The 23,931-nt window shown below is 57.8% G+C and overlaps 1 protein-coding gene across 4 annotated transcripts; it reads right to left on the minus strand.

The window, feature by feature from the left end:
• Positions 1-16: 16 nt before the first annotated feature.
• On the minus strand, positions 17-23,395 carry ASIC4 (acid sensing ion channel subunit family member 4). Of its 4 annotated transcripts, XM_088841940.1 has the most exons (11): positions 22,161-23,395; positions 6,143-6,287; positions 5,927-6,054; positions 5,575-5,737; positions 5,028-5,088; positions 4,610-4,683; positions 3,120-3,273; positions 1,624-1,715; positions 1,468-1,547; positions 1,048-1,152; positions 17-866 (listed from the first exon to the last, which is right to left on the minus strand). In XM_088841940.1, the coding sequence occupies exons 1-11, from the start codon at positions 23,145-23,147 to the stop codon at positions 753-755; spliced, it is 2,103 nt and encodes a 700-aa protein (XP_088698066.1). In that variant the 5' UTR covers positions 23,148-23,395; the 3' UTR covers positions 17-752. The 4 variants fall into 4 exon arrangements, 3 of the variants coding, with proteins under 3 accessions (XP_088698066.1, XP_088698062.1, XP_055253748.2); XM_088841936.1 differs by lacking the exon at positions 5,575-5,737 and having other exon boundaries at positions 4,610-4,637; positions 5,032-5,088; XM_055397773.2 differs by lacking the exon at positions 4,610-4,683 and having other exon boundaries at positions 5,032-5,088.
• Between the last annotated feature and the right edge of the window lie 536 nt (positions 23,396-23,931).

The following is a 23,931-nucleotide window of genomic DNA, read 5'->3' on the forward strand; positions in this document are numbered from 1 at the left end:
AATTCTTAATGCCTCTTTATTCCCAATTTTGTCAGCACTTTATAAAATCAGATCAGAAGCAGAGAGGCCTGAGGAAGCCCCCTTTCCCACCCCCAAGCTCAGCCAAGGTCTGGAAGAGCTGCTGTTCCCTGTGGCACAGGCTTCGGGGAGTGGAGTTGGGGCAGGGGAAACTGGGAGCTGGGCCAGGCAGGCTGGATCACCCACTCTCCTGCCAAAAGGGGAGCCGGGTCTGGAGCCGGGCAGGAAGCAGGACCAGCCCAGCTGTCCTGAGTCCTGGGGGCCTTGCCCTCTCTTGCTGACACTGCAGGGCTGGGACCCTGGCTGTCCCTAAACTACCCACCCCTATCACCATCGCCCCACCCGCCTTCTACATCAGTACCCTACCCCCACCCTGTCCTCCCTGAATATATACAAATGTACAGAGGGTTCCACTCCTGCTAGGGTGGGCCCCTTTTTCCTCCTCCCTCTTTCATCCCCCACCCCTTCTCTCCTCCACAGGGGCCCATGTCCTAGTCTCCAGTTTGTCCTGGTCACCATCCTGGGGGTGGCGGGTGTGCACAAGAGGAAGCCTTGTGCAAAGCAGCTGGCGCCAGGGTGAGTGAGAGTCCCCACCCTTCCAGTGGGCACCGCCCTCACTCCCTCAGCCTTGGGCCACCACTCCCCCCAGGCCTCCTGTCCCAGCAGCCGGAGTCCATGGTGGGGATCCAGGGAGGAGTCCAAGACTCCTGGGTCCTTTCAGACACAGCACCATCCTAGCAAGCAAAGTCTTCAAAGAGGCCTCCTGGGGGACCATGGGGGTGGTGGTGGTTGGGGAGCAGGCTGCTAGCACCCCCGCCTTCAGCACAGCCCCGGCTTGGGCAGGGACTCTGCAAGGTGAAGAGGGAGGGGGACAGGGAGAGATGGAGTGGAGCCCCCAGGCCTCTCACAGCCAGCCTTCCCTTGTCCGTGGGGTCGGAGGCTCCAGGAACCCCACCCTGGAGGGCTAGTTCAGAGGTTGTGGGGGAATTCAGTCCTGGGAGAAAGCGCTGGCTGCATCCTCATTCTCACCTGCTCCTTCAGCTCCTGAAGCCCCAAAGTGGAGATGCCCCCTGTGGAGGTCCGGAGAGGGGTCTTGGGGCGACGCCACGCCCGCTTCAGTCGGTCCCAGGACACCTTGGGGTTCAAGGTGGGGGGACAGCAGTGGGTTCAGGAAACTTGCTAGAGGAGAAGGACGGGCCTCACCAGCCCCACCACATAGGACTTGCTGCCCCAGCGAACCCCCACCGGGACACCCTAGCTCTCCTCCCTCACCCCCCTTCTCTTTGCCCCTCCTTGCCCTCAGACCTTCTGGCCAGTCAAGGGAGGAGGGAGGGCTAGAAAAGAACCCTGAGCCTGACTTCCTGCCAGTCCAGGTGTACCAGAAAGCCTGCCAGGCCTCTCTGCTTTCCCCCAGCCCCTACTTCTACCCGCCAGGCCCCCATCCCTTGCCTCATAGATGTAGTCAAGGATCTCCAGCAACGTGAGGATGCTGGCCCCGATGAACAGTCCCATCTGTCCCCCGAGGTCTCCTGGGGAGCAGGAGAGCAGGGTCAGAGGAAGGAGGCTGGGCTGCTCCATCCCCGTGCAGTCGGGGCCCAGGCTCACCCAGCAGGGCTGACAGGCCGTAGGCTGCTCGCTGCTCCATGGCCTCAGAGGTCAGGGCTTCAAAAAAGACATCGAGAACCAGGAAGTTCTCTCTGCAGAGACAGGAAGCAGGGTATCCTTGAGGGGCCATCGTCTCAAGGAGACAGCTGGCGGGACATCCCAGACCCAGCAGACCCAGATCTGAGGCCCCTACACGGAGAAACTGATGATCACCCCCCAGGCTCCCAAAGGCTGTGAGGAGAAGCAGGCCCAGATTCCTGTTAGCTTTGTGTTCTGAGGGCTAACAAAAGGCCTGGGAAAACAAAACAAAACTCCCAGGCCTGCCTTCCCTCCACCCTTCTCTAAAGCAGCAAATAGCATTCACTTTGCCTCATCCCCGTACCTCTGTAGAACCTTCGTGTATGTGGGCGTGTGTGCATGCTAAGTTGCTTCAGTCATGTCTGACTCTTTGCAAACCTATGGACTATAGCCTGCCAGGCTCCTCTGTCCAACGGATTCTCCAGGCAAGAATACTGGAATGGGTTGCCGTGGCCTCCTCCAGGGGATCTTCCTGACCCAGGGGTCAAACCTGAGTCTCTTGTGTCTCCTGCATTGGCAGGCAGGTTCTTTACCCCTAGCGCCACCTGAGAAGCCCCATAGAACCTTCAGTGGCTCCCTATTACCCTGCAGTTCACTCCATAATTCCTCTTTCAGACTTTCAAGCCTGCCCATGATCTGCTGCACTGTACATTCTTGTCCAAACTGCGCTCTTATCTGCTTCTCTCCACACAGCTTTCCTGACACTCAGGCTGGTATCCGCAGCATCCCACACATCTCTAACTGAGATTCCCCCCTCCATCCTCTTCTCATGGACCCAAACCTGGGGTCTACAGAGGCTCAGCTCATGCCTCTCCTGCTCCCCTTACCCCACCGCAGTCGTCTCTCCTGAGGGCTTAAGAACACTTTGAAACAAGGCCTCATCCACAAACTGTGACATGAGTTATAATCATCTCTATCCCCACAGGGCCCAGCGCTGGGCCTGGCACTCAGAGGATGCTCAGCATTTGTAGATTGGCTGCAGGGTACCAGATCCAGGGCTCAGTGGGGCCACCTGTGGGCCACCTGGCTCCTCCCCCATCCTTTCCAGTTCCTCTCCCTCTGCACAGAACTGGATATGCACTGAACAGTTCCCAGGTTGCTGGGGCAGAAAGACACACAAACAGAGGGCTCTAAAACAGCAGGTTAATGCAGTGATAGAGATACGGACAGCGTGGTGCGGGAGCTCAGATGAAAGGCATTTAGGCTCAGAAGGGCTTCCCTGGAAGCAGAGACAAAGGATGTGACTTGGAGGGTGGGCAGGGGTCAGTTAGAAAAAACAGATCAAGGTCCTGAAAGGCATTCCTGGCAGAACGCTCATTATTAACAAAGCTGCAATCCATTCCTAACCTCCATCATATACTAGATCTATTGAGGGTGGTCTCCATCACACACACAGAGACACACACACACACACATACCGTATGTAGGTCTCGTTGCGATTGTATTTTCTTGCCAGGTACCGGGCTGAGCCCCTGTTGGGGATCCTGACCATGGAGATCTCTTTCCCGTAGCGGGTCAGGTTGCACGGGGTAGGACAGAAACACGGGCCTCCGGAGCCCCCACCCAGGGAGTCTGCAACACAGAGGCACCAAGTGCAGTGGGGGAGGGCAGGATGGCCCAGAGGCCCACCAGCTGTTGGAAGGAAGCCTCGGGGTGGTCCTGAGGTATGCACGCCCACACTGAGGGCCGGTTCTGACCAGCTCTGGCACTGCCTGGAGGAGACCGGCTTCCTGGTCCACTTTCAGACCATCTAATAAAGTGGGCAGAGGCAAAACCCCCAGCACCTTCCTTCTCCCTCTGCTGCCCAGCCCCCTGGGGCGGAGAGGTCCTCGTGGCTTAGAGGGAGGGGCTCAGTCCACCAACCAGAGCAAAGCAATCACGTGAGGCCACAGGCACAGGAGGGGCTTGGAGAGGATGCTGGGATGAATGGAATTAATGCGTGTTTTTACATATGCCTGTGGGTGAGCAGATGGATGGATGAGCAGATGACTGAACGAACAGAGGAACAGTGGGCGAGATCCCTGTGCTCAGTGTGCTGGGTTTTCTCTGCTCGCCCCTTCAGATCCACTCTCCCTACCTTGCTCTGTCCCAGGACGCTGATCTCTGCCAAATGCATCACCTAGACTCCCTGCCCTCTGGTTTTGGGCAGACTTTGCATCTCTCCTCTCGTGGCCCCGGCTCCTGTCTCCTGTCCATCTTGGACAGTCACAGGTCACTCTCTGGGTGCCCCCAGTTCTGTGGAGTCTCACCCCTCCTTGTGGTCCCCTTAACCGCATTCACATCCATTTCTTCATGAAACACTCTTCAGTCACCCCTTTGACAGATGAAGTTGTAAGACAGAGAGGGTGTGACTCTGCCGCCGGATCTCAAGCCCGCCCCTGTGGCCAGCATCTGGATTCCTCAGTGTGCTCCTGAGCAGTCACCCTGAGTCTAGTCTTCCTCCTCTCTTCCTCCTCGCCTTTCCAGCCTCGCATCTCATCAGAGTCCCCTTTTAAAAGCAGAAGGCATTCTTGCCTGGCCTTAAGCCGTTGTTGGCTTCCCAGAGCCTCCTCTGCGCTTACCACGCCCTCCTTTGTTCTCTGCCCTCCAGCCACACTGACCTGTCAGGGCCCCAGACTCACACGTGCTCTCTCTGGCCACAAGTCTTAGCAAGAGCTGCTCCCACCGCCTAGAAGTGTCCCTCTCTTCACCAGCCTGATTCGTCCACATCCTTCAAGCCTCAGCTCATACGTCACTTCCTCTGGAAATCCTCCCTGCCTGCCCAGGTGGGGCTGCCTGCCTTTGCTGGGGCCCCACAGAATCGCTGAGGTTCCCCTACGCAAGGACTGGCGGGCTGTATTGTGATGCCCGTCCACACCCCTACTGGGGAGTAAGCACCACAGAGCAGGGCTCTCCTTCCCGTTCTTACCTCTGGCACCAGCGCAGGCTGTAAACATCTGCAGAATGAATAAATGAATGAATGAAGTGTGGATCAGGTGAGCTCTAAGGACAGACGCGGTTGCCTTGCCCACACTGACAGCCAGCAACGCACCTTTCCTCACACCGAGGGAGAAGTCATTCCCTCTCCCAGGGAGGCAGGCTCGTTTGCTGGGCCAAGACGAGAAGCCCCGCCCCTCACTCTCAGGTCCCTCCCACCCCGCTGCCTCCGCTTACCCAAGTACCACACCTGCAAAGGTCCTCAGACCCCCGGAGGTATAGGATAAGGCTCAGCCCCAAGGAAAAACCCCAGGAGGGGACTGGGAGGGGAGGAGCCAGGGCAGTGAGGAGAAAGGTGGACAGAGAGATGAAGAGGTGTGGGGCGGAGAGGCAGGGCGAGAAGGCAGCACGGACCCAGTGTGTGGTCGGCACACTCGATGTAGATATTTGGCGGGCAGATGGTCTCATTGCCTGAAAGGAGAGAAGATTATTCCTGGAGTCTATGGCTCCATCCACTCTCCACCGCGCACATTCCCAAATGTGGGCACACATGTTCACGTGCACATATGTGGGTGTTTGCACATATATGTGCCTGCATGAATGTGCACGTGTTTGTGCATATATGCGTGCAAGCCATGCACGCTTGCATGGACACGACTGTGCACATGCATTTACATGCACGTGATGAAGCACGTGCACACAGTCCAAGTACACAAGTACAGATTACACAAGTACGTGTATGCAGAGATACATAGTAACAGGCATAGATACAAACGCTTATGTGAAAACATGCACAAAATCCCAAACACATACCAGGTACCCTCACGTGGGCAGACACATGCACACATGTGGTCATACACATGCACCTGCCCCCATGCACATAAGCAGTGTTCTGCCCTCAGAGGTTCTGGAGCCTGGCAGGGTGGCACGGAGGGCTGGTGGGGGTGGGGTGCCCACCTGGCATGTGCACCATCCGGCAGTGGCAGCGCTGAAGCACGGCCTCCTTTTCACAGCGCAGCCGGCAGGCAGACACACTGTAGGCTGAATAGCCCTGAAGCTCAGGCTCCTTGAGCCCACTCTCCGCTCGGCAGTTGCCCCAGGGCTGGGGCAGGTAAGTCAGCTGAAGAGGCAGTGCACAATGGAGTCACACACAGAAGTCTCACCTGGCCCCCAGTACCCACAGCCCCAGCAAAGGCTGTGGAAGGGCTGGTGGGATGTGAGCTCCTGGAGGGCAGATCGGGTCAGCCTCCACTCTGGGCCCAAAGGCCCCACCCCATGACCAACCCAGGACACAGCTGGGTGTGCTCACCCGCTGTTCCTGGCAGGACACGAAGGTCTGGAAGCCTGGGGACACGCCGAAGCCCAGCTGGTGGATGTAGGGTGGCTCCTCCTGGCTGTGGATCTGCACTCGGATGCCTGCTTCAAACGATGTCTCATCTGCACAGTGAAGATGGGGTCCTTAGGAAACCTTCATCGCAGGCAGAGGACCCCGGCTGGAGCCCCTGTCCCTTTCCTGCCTGCGTACTTGTCTCTCTCCAGATGGGCAGGTACTCCTCCTGCTGAATGTCCAGCATGATCTCCAAGCCGCTGCCCATGCCCCCTGCCCGGCTGGGCAGCGAGCTCTGCGGATCTGCGTTGAAGGTATAACACTTTCCATAGCGAGTATAGACCTGGGGTGAGAGAGAGGAGGGGTGGGGGGCGGGATGAAAGACAATCCCTTAAGCTTTGGTGGTCTATAAGGGCCACCAGACCTGCCTGGTCACCCCTGTCCTATATCCCAGCAACCAAACTACAGCCCAGCCGCTCCCTCAAGTTCCATCTTTTCTACTGACATCCTCTCTTCAATGATTAAAAGGCACCTTCAGCTTAATGGGGCTTCCCTGGTGGCTCAGCCAGTAAAGAATCTGCCCTGGGTCAGGAAGATCCCCTGGAGAAGGAAACTGAAACCCATTCCAGTATTCTTGTCTGGTAAATCCTCTGCACAGAGGAGCCTGGTGGGCTACAGTCCATGGGGTTGCACAGCTGAGTGACCAACACTTTCACTTTTTTCAGCTTTACATATCAATAGCAGAACTCTTGATGTTTTCCCAAATCCTGTCCCTGATTCCTCCTCCTCTGAGTAAAGGGCCCTGCTCTCAACCTAGTTTCTAGAGTCAGAATCCCCGAAATCTCCTTCTCCCAGTAAGTTGGCTGCTGAGATACAGAACAGGGGTGACCAGGCATCTAATCCAGCAGCCATCTTGGGCAGTTCTACTTCCAAAATCTCTTTAGAATCCATCCAGTTTCCTTCCATCTCATGTCCCACTTTCACTATCATCTGCCTCTGGCCATGGCGGCAGGCTCCTAGCTAGTGTCCCTGCATCTGCCTTTGCCTCTCCCTTCCAAGTCAGACATGACTGAGTGTCTGCGTGTTTAAGTTTGTTTTGCCAAGCCATTCACAACATGGTAGCCAGAGTGCTCATTCTAAACTGCAGAGATCCAATCAAGTCACTTGCCATCTTAAAGCCCAACAACCGCTTCCCATTCCCCAGAGAATAAAGCCAAGTTGCCTCCTTGCCTGAAAGTCTCCATGAGAGGTGACCTTTGCCTCTCTCCTGCAAAGAGATCTCCATGACATTTTCAAACTTACGGAGCAACATCTCTCCCAGGGCCTTTGTTCATGCAGTTCCCTCTCCTGGAATGCTCCCTTCCACCCAGCTGGCATGGTCCAGCTGCTCATCTTTTAAACCTGAGCTTAAGTGTCCCTTCTGCAGGTGCACACTCATAGGCCACACCCATGTTCATAGTGTCACTCTTCCTTGATCAGTGTGTTTGTGGGTTTGCTCAAAATACTCCTCCAGACCTGAGATAACCTTGCTTATCTGTTTGTCACCCTGAGCAGCGGTCATCATCCCTCACGCGACTTCATGCTACCCAGAGGCAGTGAGTTAAGCATCCCCAGTGCAGGGCACAAGAGATACTTTAAGAAAAGACGACCCGCGCTGGACGAAGCCCATCCCCGGTTTCCTCTGCGGAGAGTTTTCCCATATGGACACCAGATGGCGCTGGCGACCCGGAGATGGAAGCCGAGGCTCCGGCGGGGACAGAGCTGCGCGTTGGGAGTTAGTTTCAAGCGGCGGCGGGTGGAGGGGGGAGGTTGAGGGAGGGAGGCAGAAGGAAGTTCCCCCCTGCCGGGCTCACCCCACAGAGACCAGCCCCCGGGTCAAACCCATCACAGGCAGCAGCTTCCCTGGGGGTAAGGAGGTCAGCGCACTCAATCTGTCTCCCCCTCCCCTCGGGGACATTTTCACTCTGGTGAGAGCCGCGAGCAGAGGCATGAGGAGGCAATGTAAGGGAAAGGATTCCTAAACGCCTCGCTCCAGGGAAAGGGGAAGGCTGGGTGAGGGCAGTGCGAGTGAGGAGTTCTAGGAACTGGGGGCCTGGGGTGCCCCCACCCGTGGGGCAGGCTTGTCTCACCCTCCCATCTCTACTAGGTTAATGATCCTGCTAATTCTTCCCTCTCAGACAGTTCTATCACCCAAGCACCCCGCCTCAGATTCTCAAAACAAAAGGACCCGTGGAACAAGCACTCTGCAGTTTACAAAACACAGCAACGTCAGCTGGCCCGTTGCATCTCCTCGGCCACCCTGGTATCAGGTAGGTTTAATTAGCCTGATGATTACCGATGAGAAAGCCGCAGCTCAGAAAGGTGATATGAGTTGCCCAAGGTCACCCGACTAGTCAGTGGGAGAGGTGGAGCTGACTTAGATAGATGCAGGACGCAGGGGTTCCCACCATCCAGTGCTGGCAACTGCCCCAGCCCTAGCCTACCCTGCCCCAAGTCCCAGCCCCTGTCCCAGCCCCATCCAGCCGAAATGAGACTGGAGTCTCAACACTCAACCTCTTTTCTTCCATCCCACCTTCCCATTCACTTCACTCCTCTCAGTTCAGTTCAGTCGCTCAGTCATGTCCGACTCTGCGACCCCATGAATCACAGCACGCCAGGCCTCCCTGTCCATCACCAACTCCCGGAGTTCACTCAAACTCATGCCCATCGAGTCGGTGATGCCATCCAGCCATCTCATTCTCTTCGTCCCCTTCTCCTCCTGCCCCCAATCCCTCCCAGCATCAGAGTCTTTTCCAGTGAGTCAACTCTTCGCATGAGGTGGCCAGAGTGTTGGAGTTTCAGCTTTAGCATCAGTCCTTCCAATGAACACCCAGGGCTGATCTCCTTTAGAATGGACTGGTTGGATCTCCTTACAGTCCAAGGGACTCTCAACTACACCTTCCCTATTCTCTTTTCCATATCTGCTGCCTCCCAGTTCAGTCCCTCACCTGTCCCTCCCCTCCGCCTTCTGCACCCATGCCAGCTGCTGCTGGGTTCCAGTCGTCATTGACCCTGTCCATCACACACCCCTGCCCCAGCTCCCTGCTGTGTGTCCATCAGTGGGGCAGGAGTGGGCATGGCTGACAGTCCCAGAGCATTCGCTCTGCCCCAGGCACTGCGCTCAATGCTTCACATGCTCTTTCCAATTCCAAGCGAATCTCACAGCCACCCGACATCCTACAGATGAGGAAACTGAGGTCCCAAGGTTGGCTGATTTGCCAAGGTCTCCAAGATCAGTGCTTCTTAAACTCTAATGTGCATGCCGAGCACCTAGAGGTCTTGTTAAAAGGCAGGTTCTGAGTCAGCAAAGTGTGTTGGGGAGCAGGACTGAGATTCTGCATTTCTAACAACCCGCTGGTCTGCAGACCACACTGTGGATCAAAAGTCCCTAGACAAAAGGACCAGAGTCCAGCAAGACAGCCCAACTCTAGATCTGTGTTTTCTCAACATGTCCTCAGAGGGAAGAGAGCTTTGAACAGGGCTGGGGGCAAGATCGCTATATCCTCAGTGGTGTGGGAAAGGCAGAGGGGGGCAAATATGTAAGCATTTGCCCCAATTCTCAAAGCACTCACCCCGTCCTATTTTGAGCCAAGCAGATGCTGGAATCAGCTTTTGCTGCTGCAGCCATTTGTCAGTGTGAGCTCCAGTGGGGCAGCTTAACAAGGTACCGGGCTGCATGGGGTACCCTGGTAGGGAGCTGCTCACAAGTGCCCCCAAGAATGCAGCGACTGACCCTGACCCCTGGGCACTGTCATGATCTCTCCCATGGGACCCTGGACTCCTTGAGGCTGGGAGCCCCCATTTCACCGTCTTGGTATCCTCAGTGCCTGCTAAGTTGCTTCAGTTGTGTCTGACTCTTTGCGACCCCATGGACTGTAGACTGCCAGCCTCCTCCTCCATACATGGGATCCTTCAGGCAAGAGCACTGGAGTGGGTTGCCATGCCCTCCTCCAGGGGATCTTCCTGACCCAGGGATCGAACCTGTGTCTCTTGAGTCAACCTGGGTGGGGCCAGGGCCGCCTCCCTACCCGATCCTTCCACCACACACACACAGACTACATGACACTGAGACCAGCCTTGTGCAGGCAGAGCCACCGGGGAAGGCTTTGGCTCCAGTGGCTTCAGATGGGTGTGGCTACCTGGTATCTCTGCCCTCGAGGCAACTATGCAGAGAGAAGATGACAAAGGAAGATGGGTGGAAGGACTCTGGGTCTGATGGACAATGTTCTGCAGGGAGTGGACAGGCCAGACTGGCAGGGCCAGGCCACCTGCACCGCCTGGGTCAGGCCCCACTGCTGGACAGAGCAGAGCGTTGCCCTGGAGACGGTCCCTGGGCCAGGCAGGCAGCAGCGGGTGGAGCTGCCTGCCGGCTCCTAAGTGGCAGAACCCTGGTGGCAGCACAGTTCACAGCCTCTTCCATGGAGACGGCACGGCTGATCAGCCACAGGGTCCCAGTGGCTGGCCACTGCGCTCTCCCCAAGGACTGGCCCCAGAGGAGGGTGTGTGCACGGGAGTTGAGGCTCCAGAGTCCGGCCGCGGAAAGAAGCGTGTCCTGGGCCAGGATGGGCCCTGATGGACTGAGGGGCTATTTCCAGACCTGCCACCACTAGCCTCAGCTCCTCAGCCTGTTCCCAGCCCAGCAACACCTCCTTCTCCCACCTGGCTCTCCCTCTTCTCGGCCCTCCCTTGCTCTCTACCCTCATTCCTAGGTCTGCCCTCCTGGACGTGCACGGAGACCCTCTGGGCCTGGGCTGGACAGCTTCTAGACAGGACTGTGTCCGCACTGCAGGCAGACCCCTGGACCCCTCCCCCAGCTTACTTCCTGCCAGCCCTCTGCCTGTCCCTCTCAGACCACCTCCCCTTCAGGGTTGGCTGGGTCTGTCTGCCTCTCTAACCTCCCCATCCCCTGATCTCAGTTTGTCTCTCAAGCCTCTCTGCATCCTCTTGAGTCTTTCTCTGTCCTCAGCATCTAATCAATTATTCATCTGGCCTGTGTCTCTGCTCCGTGCCCTCTGTCCACCTGTCCATCCCCCTGGCCTGGCCTTTTTCCCATTGGCCTGACTACACCCCCCCCACCCCCCGCTGCCTCTCTGTTCTTTTGCCCACTGCATCTCTACCTGTTTGCTTTTCTCCCTGTCTATCCCCTAGACTAGGTATCCAGTGTCTGACTCTTGTCTTCCTCCTCTTGATTTTTCCCTGGGCCTGAAACCACCTCCCTGACCAAGAGTCCCTGCCCAGGCACACCTCCCTCCTTCTCCCTGCCCGCTTCTCCAGGTCTGCCCCAGATGACGACCAACAACCAGAGACTGGGAGAGACCTGTCCAGAGCGTGCTCCTCTGAGCAATGGCTTCTCTCTCAGCCCCTTGAGTTCCATCTGTCCACAGCTCTGGTTGCCTTGAAAAGCTCTCCCTGGCTGGCTGGCTGGTATCCGCCCTCACCCCTTCCCACCCCCTCATCCTCCCTGCAGTCATGGAGCCCATGGGGTTAACAGGCAATTAGCAAGGCCAGGGCTCAGAGTGGTGGGGGAGAGGGCTCCGGCCTCCAGGAGATAAGAAGCAGCCAGGAGCAGCTGAGGCTGGGCTAATCCCAGCACTAATCTGCGGCCTGGGCTTTATCTCCAGTGCCTTCTGGGCACCCTGCCTCTGCCAAGGTCTTGGCACCTTCCCCCACCCCTCTTTTCCACGGCAGCTTTATCCCTCCAAATTCCATCAGCCCTCCCCTGATGTGGTCCAGCCCCATGCCTCTCATTTCAGCCCCTGGAACGAACTCCCCTTAATCCTACAGTGCCCAGGGGCCCAGGGTAGCCAGTGGAAGGGGTTATATTTTCATCTGCCATGAACCGTGACTAGCATCCCAGGTCAGATGGCTCTTCGACCCCAGCTTCACTCAGGGGTAGCCCAAGCATCCAGGTTCAAAGCCTTCTCCTTCTCTGTCCTCGCCAGGGAAGACAGTGCCAACTCAAAATGCCTGGGTGTCTGCATTAGTCAGAACTGGGAGGTCACCGAGTCCAAAGCCTCATTGTACAAAGGCCAAATCTGAAGCCTAGAGATGGCAAGGGACATACCCAAGGGCATATAGAAAAAAGAGGGCACATTCAGAACTGGTACCCAGCCCCCAGCCCCCGCTGGGCCCCAGCATTGTCCACTAACCTCCATTATGCACCCTGGAGGTCAGTAGACCCTGGTCCCAGCCCTTGCTCCACCAGTGACAGCTGTGTAACTTGATTAGTAAAGTGACTTCTGACTTCTTTGGTCCTCAGTTTCCTCATCTGTCAAGTGGGGATAGAAATTCCTGCTCGCCTTAACTCAGGTTGGTTATAAGTCTCAAAAGAGATGAAGTAGGTGACAGGCATTTGCAAGGTAAAATCACATACATGAGGCCTCAATATTAGTTATAAGGGTGTTGTGGAGACCAATAAGATCCAAACTGGGGTAGAGATTGGCCAGCGGATGTGGTGCTGGGAAAGGATCCACATATGATTCCTAAGGTAGAAAAATGGGTGCACATTTTGAAGTCTAACAGAACAGGATTCAAATCCTGGCTCTGCCACCAGCCTTGGACAAACAACCTTGGGTGGTGATTTAACCTCTCTGAGGCTCAGATTTCTCTTCTGTAAAAGGGGTAATGGTAATTCCTCCTCCTGAGGTTCACAGTGAGGATCAGAGGTAAGTCCAGAGAGATGCATGCAAGGTGCTCAAGAAAGTGGGGGAGCCCAACTGGGGCAGCCACTTGACCTTGGATCCCTCCGGGGCCCATTCTCACTGGGCACAATGCCCCTTGGTAAAGGCTCTCTCAGCAGTTGTGGGCGAGGATGAAATGCTGTCAAAGCAAAACCCCCAGGCTCTGAGATCTAGCTGTCCTACCAGAGGAGGGTGCAGGCCAGCAGCCCTGAACTGTCTGTGAGATGCGGGTTCAGTCATTTAACCTCTCTGACCCTCCATTTATTTTCTGTAAAATGGGAATAATAATAGGCATCGTCGGAGGTGTAATGAAAAAGAGAAAATGTATTGAATACATAAATAATAGCGACAGTTAACATTTATTCAGTGCTTACTCTGTGCCAAGCACAGTCCTAAGCCTTTTATATAAATTAACTCCTTGTGTGCATGCATGCTAAGGCATTTCAGTCGTGTCCGACTCTGTGCAACCCTATGGACTATAGCAGTCTGTGGGGTCGCAAAGAGTCAGACACGACTGAGCGACTGAACTGATGGACTATAGGACTGCTGGGCTCCTCTGTCCATGGGATTCTCCAGGCAAGAATACTGGCATCGGTTGCCATGCCCTCCTCCAGGGGATCTTTCCGCCCAGGGACCTTAATTCTCACAAAAACCCTCTACTGGAGATGTCTTAACATCTCCATTTTACAGACAAAACAATGGAATACCGGAGAGGGTAAGGAGCAAGCCAGAGGCAGGTGGGGTAGCAGAGGAGGGGACTGGGTCAGGGGCATGGGACTCTGCTCAAGGCCACTGTGTACTGATACACACCTTGCACAGCCCCAAAAACTAGGAGGAGCTCATGAAGTGGTGGGCGTTCACATCAGGCTTACTGTCCTACTCTGTCCCTTGAGCCTATACAGTATGCCTGGCACTGTGTGTGCTGTTGGGGATAATTCAGAGAACAAAATCGCTGGCTTCTGCCCCTGAGGAGTTGGCTGTTTGGCCCCAGAGGCATTTATTCATTCCAAAAGTGTTGGTTGAGCACCAATGCTGGAAGCCAGGTGTACAACAGTGGAGAACAAAGCACACAAAACCAAGTCCCCGGGACAAGCAAATGTTAGTAGCTGGGATGTGGGCTGTGATGGGGGGCAGATCCAAGTTCTGTGACTGTGGAACAGGAATTGAACTTGGGTTGGAGAGTCAAGCTTCCCAGAGCAAGAGCACTCACCCACCCAGGAAGGGCATCTGATCACAGAACAGTCAGACCCAGGGAGCATACCCCCCCACCCCGCCCCCTTAAGGGATTCCTAAGGGGCACTAGTAGTAAAGAACTCACCTGCCAATGCAGGAGACATAAGAGATCCCTGGGTAGGGAAGATCCCCTGGGGGAGGACATGGCAACCCACTCCAGTATTCTTGCTTGGAGAATCCCAAGGACAGAGGAGCCTGGTCGCAAAGAGTGGGAGGGGACTGAAGCGACTTAGCACGCACGACCCCCCACCCCATGAACCTGCCCCTCTCCCCTACCGCAGGGACCGTGACGGAGCACACCCCAGCCCCCAGCCGCCCTACAGGTACTTTTCAAGGAGACTTCTTCTCCAAGGTAGAGGTGCTTGTGAGTCTAGCAAGAAATGGGCACGATGTTTGTTCAAGTGTAAATGCATGAGCAGGGGTGGAGAAGTACGAGACAGTCAAGGCCTTGCGACTCCAGGCTGAGGCCGAGCTGGAGCCGGTAGCAGGAGCACGTGAGGCCGTGGGAGAACAGGGCAATTTCAGGGAGCGCCGTGTCTCCACTGCGAAGGAGAGAGGGCGGCCCCCGGGACCCAGGTAAACAGCCAGACCTGTTCCCAGTAGCGACCGCATAGGCCTTAAACCCTAAAAAGTCAGTCTTGCATAAGTAAAAGTCGCTCAGTCCCATCAACTGTGGCCTGCCAGGCTCCTCCGTCCCTGGAATTCTCCAGGCAAGAATACTGGAGTGGGTAACCGTTCGCTTCTCCAGGAGATCGAACCCCCAGATCTCTTGCATTGCAGGAGGATTTTTTTTTTAGAGTCTGAGCTACTAGGGAAGCCCCAGTCTTGCAGGCAGGAATATTTTTAATTTGTAACGAAGTCCTTCCCTGATGTTCCAGGCTTCGATGCAAAGTTAGTAGTTAAAAGAGTTTGCTTGCACAGTGAATCGCACCCGTAGCCCGGCGGGAGTTCAGGAGCCGGGAACGAGAAGGTGGCAGCGGCGGTGAGACGATGGGTGTGCCATCGCCCCCAAACCCGCGGGTGCACCGAAGCATCCAGGCCGGGCCCACGCGCACCCAGAGGGCCGCACCCACCGCCTGGCGCTCCTCGCCGCCTCCCTCGTCCCTCCCGCGGGGTAGGCATCCATCACGGAACCCGGGCGCCCTCCCTCCCGTCTCCTCCGGGCTCCTCCGCTCTCCTTCCTGGGTTTGCCTCATTTGCATTCCCCCGGCTCCCGGCTCCTCGGCAAAGTGACCTCCGCACACAGCCGCGCCAAAGGCTTCCACCGCGGAGGGAGACCCCGCCTCCCGCCGCGCTCCTCGGCCGGGGACGGGCGGGGGCCCCAGCGGAGGGCTGCAGAGGGGAAGGAGGGGTGCCCAGGGCCACGGAAAGACTCCGATGGGATTTGAACCCGCGGCCTCAGATCCTCAGCGGGGCGAGAGTGGGACGTGGAGGTAGCACAGGCCGGCGAAGCTGTGCCCCCGAAATGGAACCCCTACTGGGAACCCGGGCTCCCCGACACCCCCGTTTGCTTGCGCTGCACCCCCACTGGAGAGGAGCCAGCCTTCCACGGGGCCATCGCCCGAAGGGCCCCTGCCCTTCGGGGGCCTCCCCAGCCCCCCAGCCCCGCTCCCCTGGCCGCCGAGCCGCCTCCCCTCCCCCCGTTTGGTATTTACACCTTTCACACATTTGTAAGCTATTATCCTGTCCACGCTTAGTCACCGCTGAGCCAAGCGCCACGGATTTAGCTCCTTTAATCTTTCCTCCTAAATCAATCCTCCATTTCCCCTTAATCATCCCGTGGCTCCTCTCTGAACTCTCTCGCTGCTGCCTCGGCGGCTGCAGCCTCTGCCTGTCTTTCTGGAACTGTTCCCCCTCTGACTCAAAATGGGTGTCCCAAGGGCATAGTGAACATTTGGGGGGTGGGTTGGATTTTCAGTGCTGCCAGCCCAGACCTGGGGTCTGGGATCCGGGGAAGAACTGCAGGCACCCCTCCCTTTTCTGGAAAACTGCACTCTGAAGCCTGTGATCTCCACCCCTGGGGGGGGCTCTGTCCTCCCACGCCCATTCATGTGGGATGGCTCCAAGACCCTAAGCCTCCTGAGGGATTTACGCCCCCCCCCAAAAAAAACCCTCTCATGCCTCCTGTCCACGGTTCTGACTGTCCCCACCCTCTCTGCCCACTGCTCCAAGGAGGTGGCATTACTGGGAGAGCCTGGAAGGGCAGGGAAACACTGATAACTCAGCCTGAAGCTGCCCTCTCACCCCCCTCCTCCAGGGAGGCTATCCATCTCTCGAGACCACCCTGAGTCTTCACCCCGCCTTCACTCCCCCTCCTCCTCCTGTGGAACTCTCGACTCGGGGGCCCCAAACTGAGTAGCCCTGAAGCTCTGCACTCCGAGTGCTCCCTGAGGTCTTCCTGCCTCCGTGCCCCACGACCCCCAACCCCCCGCCCCAAATCCCTGATCTCTTCTGCCCCTAGCCTGCGCTTGGCGGCGGAGTCGGCCCTGCCACCAGCCAGGAGAGGGAACATAATGGCAGGGGTGGGGGTCCCGGAAGGAGCACAGGTAGGGGAGACAGAGGGAAGACACAAATGCGGGGGCCATTTCTTCAAATGCTAATCAGCATCTTCCGGCAGTGCCACAAGAAGCTGAGCTAATAATGAGCCCAGCTCGGGGCTGATTCCTGATTAATAAAGAGGCCACCGGGCTGCTGAGTGGGGCCGGGTGGGGCACGGCCCTCCCGGCCCTCCCCTTTGCCCTTGCAGACCAACCCTGGGTAACAGTAACAGTGCCTGCCCGCGGTGCCTGGGCCACGCCACTCAAATCCCCCAGCAACGCCACTAGCCAATGGGAGGTACCCAGGCTGAGAGCGCCCCCTTCAGGTGGGCCAGAGGGGCAGCAGCCAGTGATGGGGCCCGCCGTGGGGAGGGCAGGCTCACTGAGTTCTGCAGTCCAAGTTGTAGGTAGCCCCTGGAATTATTTTTTTAATCAAGAAATTTTTAATTAAAGTAGTCAAGGCTCTCGGCTTCTCTGGACAAACTGGAAGACCCCCCCACCCCCACTCCCAAAACCAGGCATCCTGACCCGAGGGCAATAGTTAGGTGAGGCTGAGAAGCTGCTGCTCCCTTCAGAGGTAAGTGACCTTCCCTTCTCACCCGCCCCCCTTCCCTACTGGGTGAAAGGCAGGACCAACCCTGAACTAGATGTTGAGTTAAATGTTCTCCCGGTTCTTGCCTCAGGAGAAGGTGGGGCTGGAGGGCACAGAGGGCTGGACTGGCAGTGAGGGTCAGAGGCAAGTTCATATAGTAGATGAGTGGCCTGGACCAAGCTCAACCGGAACCCTCTCCCCTCCTGAGTCAAGGGGGCGAGGAGGGGCGGCCTTCAGGCAAAGTTATGGAGCTGGGATGTCTGCGGAGGAGCCCCTGCCACAATCAAGGAGCGGGTGCAGAGACTGTCAGTACTGGCCTGACCATACCAGGGAAGGGGGTACGGACTTGACCATACGGAGGAAGGGGCGGGTTCAGGTGGAAGCTTGGACTAAAGGCAGGAGATGGTGGAGGAGCCTCCAACCGGGGGCTGGGGCAGCCAGAGAGTGATCGAGGGCGACTTGCTGCTCCCTCTGCCTCAGAGCCATCCTGATGGCAGCTGGGGTGGGGCTGGGGGAGGAGGGAAGAGGGCAGGGAGGGGGACTGCCCAGCTGGAAGAGGCCTTGTCTAATTGTGCCTGATTAGTAGAGAGGAAGAGAACAGGGCGAGTGATTAATAGTCATGGCAGTCACCAGCTCGTGGGGAAGGGGGGTTGGGAGGGGGAGGGAAGTCTGAGAGGGGATAGAGACAGGGAAGCTCACACAGGTCCTTAGTCATCTGCCCCTCCGGGGGGCTGCCCAGACCCCAAAGGGCAAACTGAGATGAGCTGGCCTCCCTCTACCTCCTCACGGATTCTCCACCTTCCCCGTGCCTCAGTTTTCCAGACAACAGAATGGAAAAGACCAAGGTCACATCCTACACCTGGGAAGTAAGGTGTACCTGCTCACATGGTGAGCAGACATCTTGATGTCCCCAGGCACAGGCCCCACCCTTGGCTCAACCTGGGACCTTAGTAGACAGCCAGACTTCCGATCACAGCCCACCGCCACCACTTCATATCCTTTGACGCCAGTTGGAAAGCCTACCCTCCCCAACCTGGCAGCTTGAACCCCATCCCCTTGACCACCTGGAGACCCATGGTCTGATACCGCGTCACTGGCTACACTCAGCTGTTTGAATGGAATGTTGGTCCTCCATCATGCTAATCACACCTCAGATGCTCCCTGGCCAATGTGGCTAGTGACAACCACCGTGGACAGCACAGATTCAGGACGTTTCCATCATCACAGAGTGTTCTGTGGGTCAGCATAGATCGTGAGTGTGTGCACTCCTTTGCATGCACACACGTGCCTGAATCTTGGGAAGGGGTGGGGAGCAGAGGGATGCTATGACAGAGTGGGGGTGCAGGCTCGAGGGTCAGGAGAGGAGCAAGGCTCGGTGATGGAGAACAGCGAAGATGCCAGCACACGGGTTGGCAAACAGCAGGTGGTGCTGGGAGCAGTCAGGTTAAGGAGGGCCAGGAGCTGGGGTGGTGTGCCTCACTACATGTGTGTGTGCCAGGCAGTGGGCTAAGCCCTTTATAACCATCTCTTTTGATTATCACAACTACCCAATTTTTTTTTAGGTTCTACTATTGTATTTAACGAATACAGAAGCGGATGCTCACAGCAGCTTTCTGACTTCTCCAAGGCCACGCAGCCAAGGTTCGAATCCAGGCGGTCTGGCCCCAGAACCCACACACTTGATTGCTTCACCATACAATCCCCAGATGAGAGGAGATGCTGAGTTTTAGAGCTGCATTTTACAGCTGAAGAAACGAAGCCCAGGGAGAAAGAGTGATTTCTGCCTTCTAGTAAGTGGGCAGGCTCAGCGCACACCGCATCCTGGGAAAGTATGGATGGGGCTTGGCACACTGGGGTGGGGGAGCCGATGGTGGTAGCGATCGAGGAGGTAGAGTATATAGGTGGTGATGGAAGGAGGAGGTGGAGGTGGGAGTGGGTTGGTATGAGACTGGGAGAGGCGGAGCGGGGGGAGGCGGGAAAGAGAAGAGATGGGGTGAGCTAGGTGGAGGGGCGTAGGGGTGGAGAGGTGGGAACATCCCCCACCACCCAGGAGCCCTCTCCCATCTCTCACCCCTCTCCCCTCCTCCCCAGACCTAGCCCAGCCTGCCTCATCCCTTTTAAGCCTTCCCAGCCCTCTTCAGCAGAGTGCCTCTCCGAACCTTGGCTCTCACTATCCGCGTACCTCGTTTGGCAATTAATCCTGGCGCCTCCTGACACTGCTTGCATGGCTGGTTAACTCTTGCATGGTTGGTTAAGCTCTGAAGTCTCCTCGTCCCCGCCCCACCACGAGACTGGAGGCTGCTTGAGGACAGGGACTGGGGACCAGGGCTCCCCCGTTCTTTGTTCTTTGCCCCCACAGCACCTGGCAGAGAGCCTGGCACATAGTAGGTGCTCAGAACTCCGTGTTGATTGGGAGTCGGTGAGGGGACATTAGGCAGCAGGGGGTGAGAGCGATGGCAGTGGTAACAGAAGCAAGAGCTGCAGCTGAGGGGACTGGGGGAGGGTGCATTACCCAGAGTAAAAATAGGCTGGAAAATGTGACATTTATTAACTTGGATTCGGAGGAAAGGTCACAGCAGAGTGGGGAGTGGGAAGGAGAAAACGGGGAAAGCAGCAGAAAACACACACCAGCCCCTTACCCACACCCCATCTATCGCTGTCATTGACCTTCTCAGCAGCCGTGGGCTGGAGGTTCCCATCACTGATCCCTGTACCCGTCTCCCCTCCATGGATCCCAAATCCCCATTGTGGGCTCCATATTCTCACCATAGAGTCTACTGTGACCTCACGTCCCCATCAGAGAGCCTGATGTCTTTGTCTCTCCAGACCCCTTCTCCAGTCTTGCCCACACAGCACACCCCCAGTTTCCCATTGCCATGGATCCTCCCGTCCCAACCATAATGCCAGACCATGGTAAACTGGCAATAAGGACTCAGCCCTAGAATGCCAGGTCCAGGGAAGAGTTCCACTTGGCAGACGGGGGTTGGGGTTTGGGAGAAGGTTACGGGACCCAGGCTGGGTGGGGGGACACGTGTGTCCAAGGGACATTCCTCTCCCCCAGTGCTGGCTCTGCTCCTCTGCCCCGCACTGCCCTGCTGCATCCAGAGCAGAGAACCACAGTCTTCAGTCCTTTTCTCTCCATCGCAAAGGGCCTGTGGGAGATCCACCCTCACCCATGCCCGGCCATCCGCACATTCAAAGGGACTCACCAGCTTTGATCCCGGGACTCCGTGTTCCCATATCCTCCAGGCAGGAACCTCTGGCCTCTCTCACCTTGCTTCCTCGACCCCCATCTCTCCCTCCCCACTGAGGTTTCATCACTCTTCCCCTTTTCCTTCCACCCCCGCACTGGGGCCTGGGACACAAACTCCCACTCAGGGACACAAAGCCCCCATTGATTTCTGCCCCAACAACACCTGCTGACACTGGGCTCTGTCTCCCCACCAACCCGGAGGGGTGGGGATGTCGCAGGAGGAGCCCCTCGGACCCGAGAGGCCACATTCACACACTCCTTTGGGACAATCGCTTTGAGAGCAGTGATTTTTCCTGGAAGAAGGGGTGTGTGGTTGGACCACACTAGCGCCCACCCCACCATTCCTCTCTCAGCACAATCCTCCTTCTCGTCCTTTCCTCCATTTCTACCCAACTGCCCCCACCCCACGGCAGGAGGACCCCGAGGCTGCAGGCTTGGTGGGGGCAGGAACATGACTGGAGCATATTTCCTGGTGCAACTGAGGCAGTGGGTGAAGGAGACCCTGGGTGGGGGCCCCCCAGTCACGACAAGGAAGAGTCCCCCATTTGGGGCTGGCTTTAAAGCCTGGGCTGGATGGGCACCATGTTGATGCCATGTATTTGCATATGTGCTGGGCACGGTCACAAGAATGAAAACACACACCCCACACTCCACACATACATAATGCCGGAGTAAACTGGACTGCGGACAGCATCTCAAGCCCCAGGAATAACAGACAGCCTGTGACTGTGGGTGAATGGAACACCAACAGACAGACAGCGTACAAGACACCCCCCACACACACACACACCTCACACACCTGGATTATGGGAGGTGTGCATGGGAGGGCAGCTCCACGCCTCCACGTGAGAGTCTGTGTATGTCTGCGTGCATTCACACATATGTGAGACAGGCAGCAGGGGCTGAGGTAGCTGGGGTCACAAGATGGGTCGGCATCCAGGGGGTGACCCTGTCCTGGGCAGCTGAGTAGGGGCTGGGCTGTGGACACGTGGATGCTTAGCTCTCTGGATGCGTGCGTGGGTGTGCAGGTGTGCAGAGGAGTGTAGCCGAGTGTGTGAGAGAGAGTGTGCAGGAACTACGTCCCCATGCAGTAGGTGTGTGTGTGGACGTGTGTGTGTGTGTGCTGTACGCACGTGTGTGCTGGGGGCAGCAGAGAGGGTGAGCCACGCTCGCAAGAGTGAATGAGTGATTCTCAGTGTAAGAGCCAGAGCCAGGCAAGGGAGCAGTAAGACCCAGGAAGCAGAGGGAGGGCCTGGGCAGCGGGAGAAGCTGGAGGGGAGCATGAAAGAGGGATGTGTGAGGGCGTTCGTGAAAGGGGTGTGTGTGAGAGGCAGACAGACAGCGGGAGACACTGGCACCCAGTGTCCGCGAAGATCGGCCCTCTCCAGTCTGCCGGCCGGGCCAGCTCCCCCAGACGCAGCCCCGAGTCCCTCCCTTGCTGGAGCCCCCAGACACGCTCTCCCCATTGCCCTTGTCTGGTGGGGTGGGGGAGAAAAATCCAGCGGCCACAGAAGAAAAGGGGAGTAAGAGAAAAGCAGGGGTCAGTTGGTCTGGCCATGGCCTGGTGCATCCCTTCCCAGCAAGGCAACTGGCTTCTGGGCTCCCCCAGGCCCATCCCAGGACCCCCGGCCCCCCAGACCTGGGCGCTGCAGCAGGAGGAGAGCCCGTGGAGGAGCAGCAGCCGCCCGGTAAGCCCCGAGGAGCGTCCACTGCTCCCTGCCGGGGAGCCCCGAGGGAAACACCGGGCTGGGGGGTGACATGAGGCCAGCCTCTGGCGGCAGAAGGAGGGGAAGCCCTGTCGAGGATGCCCTGCGCGCCACCGCCACCCCCACCGCCAGCCTCCGGCCACCCCAGGCTGGCCGGGCCGCCTGGCAGGACTCACCACGGAGAAGTTGCTGGCAGAGCAGTGGTGCCCGCTGAAGTTGCAGCTCTTGAGCATGTCGGCGAGCTGGTGGCCGGTGCGGTTAAGGATGTCTACCATGTCGGGCTCCGGGTAGCGCAGGCCGGCGGCACGGTGCCCGTCCCGGTCTTTGGGGGGCAGCCCGGTCAGGTTGGCCAGGTGGAAGATGTCGGCGTCGCTGAGGGCCGAGTGCCGGAAGCGGTTGATGTTGCAGAGGGTGACGGCGGGGAAGCCGGCCGCCGGGGCTGGGGCAGCGGGGTCCATCACCACCAGGTGAGGCCGGGTCAGGTAGCCCCGGGCCAGGCCGGCCGCCTGGTACAGGAAGGCAGCCAGAGAGGTGAGGAGGGCCAGTGCCCAGAAGGTTCTCCGCAGTCCATGGGGGCCTGGGCCACAGGCCCGGCCCAGCCCATGCAGAGTGCTGGTGCTGGCGAAGGTGGCCAGGTCCCGGGGCGCTGCTGCCCCCTGAGCGGCCCCCAGGAGGCTCTGCTCATCCCCTGCCTCCTTCTCCTTGGGTTTCGCATCCTCCTCTGCAAATTTGATTTTGCACACAATCTCGATCGGCATCTGTCCCCAGCTGCTGGGACCAGCCGGAGCCTTCCTGCCCCTGTCCCTCCCTGGCCAGCAGCCCCCGGTGCCCTCCGGAGTGGCGACGGTGGCAGCAGCGGCTCTTCTAAACTCAGGGCAAACAAGGAAGAGGATGGGGACAGGGTGGGGGCCCGAGGTGGGGGAGTCACTCCCACTCCCAGCAGCTCCGCAGCCCTGATGATGCCTCTGCCTCTGCTGCCTCTGCTGCCGCTTGTCTCTCTCCTCGATCGTCTCCTTGTGGCTTCCCTTATCAGCACCAGCACAGCTGTCAGCCCCTGCGTGTGTCCCTGCGAGCGAGCGAGTGAGCGAGGGAGCGAGCACTGCTCCGCCACGCCGTGCAGCCCCAGCCGCTCCGCTCAGCATGTGCTCCGGAGCCCACCCCATGCTTAATAATTCAGGACATGTCAACAGCGTTTCACCGGCGGCACGGGAGGCAGGAGCCAGGCCAGGGGAGGGGGGCAGCCCCCAGCCCAGGACAGGGATCTCCGGTCCCTGCCTGGGACCTCATCGGGAGGCCCCCAAACTCTTGCTACACCCTCGTCACACGTGGGGTCCCCACCTGGCCCCCACTCCCAGGCCACGAGGGAAGAGGATAGCACCCAGAGTCCTTAGCTTATTCTGCCACTTTTCTGGACCACACCCCTAGAAGGGTCAGCCAACTGCATCCCTCACCTCCTGGCCTCCCTGACTCCTAACACCAGCACCCAACCACCACCTGACCTCGCTACCCGACTCAGAGCACCTTCCAGGGAACTCCTTGGGAAGGCCACTTGTTTGAATGAGGGAGGGGAGGGGAGGGGAGAGAACGGGCAGGCAAGACAGACAAGGGGTCAGTGATGGCTCCACCAAGATACTTGACTTCCTTAGAGCTTTGCTTTGGACTTAACATCCATCCACCACGCCCCTGCCCGCTCTCCGATTTCAGCCGCCCTCTCCCCCACTTCATCTCCAACTCAGTCTCTTGTGTGTCTGGGATAGAGGGCACCCTGGCCGGAATAAGCATCCGTGGCCACTTTGCCTCCCCAAAGGAACATGTTGGGTGGCCAGACCAGTGAGCAGAGGAGGTATGATGTGGGGCAGAGGGTATGGCGTGGAGGTCAGCAAGAGCCCAAAGGGGGGTTTTGGAGGGAGCCCAGATGTGCTGGGTTTGAATTGGAGGGAATGCAAT

The sequence above is a fragment of the Moschus berezovskii genome, chromosome 2, assembly GCF_049115385.1.
Source record: "Moschus berezovskii isolate FMDL1 chromosome 2, NW_MosBer_1.0, whole genome shotgun sequence".
Classification (NCBI taxonomy): Eukaryota; Metazoa; Chordata; class Mammalia; order Artiodactyla; family Moschidae; genus Moschus; species Moschus berezovskii.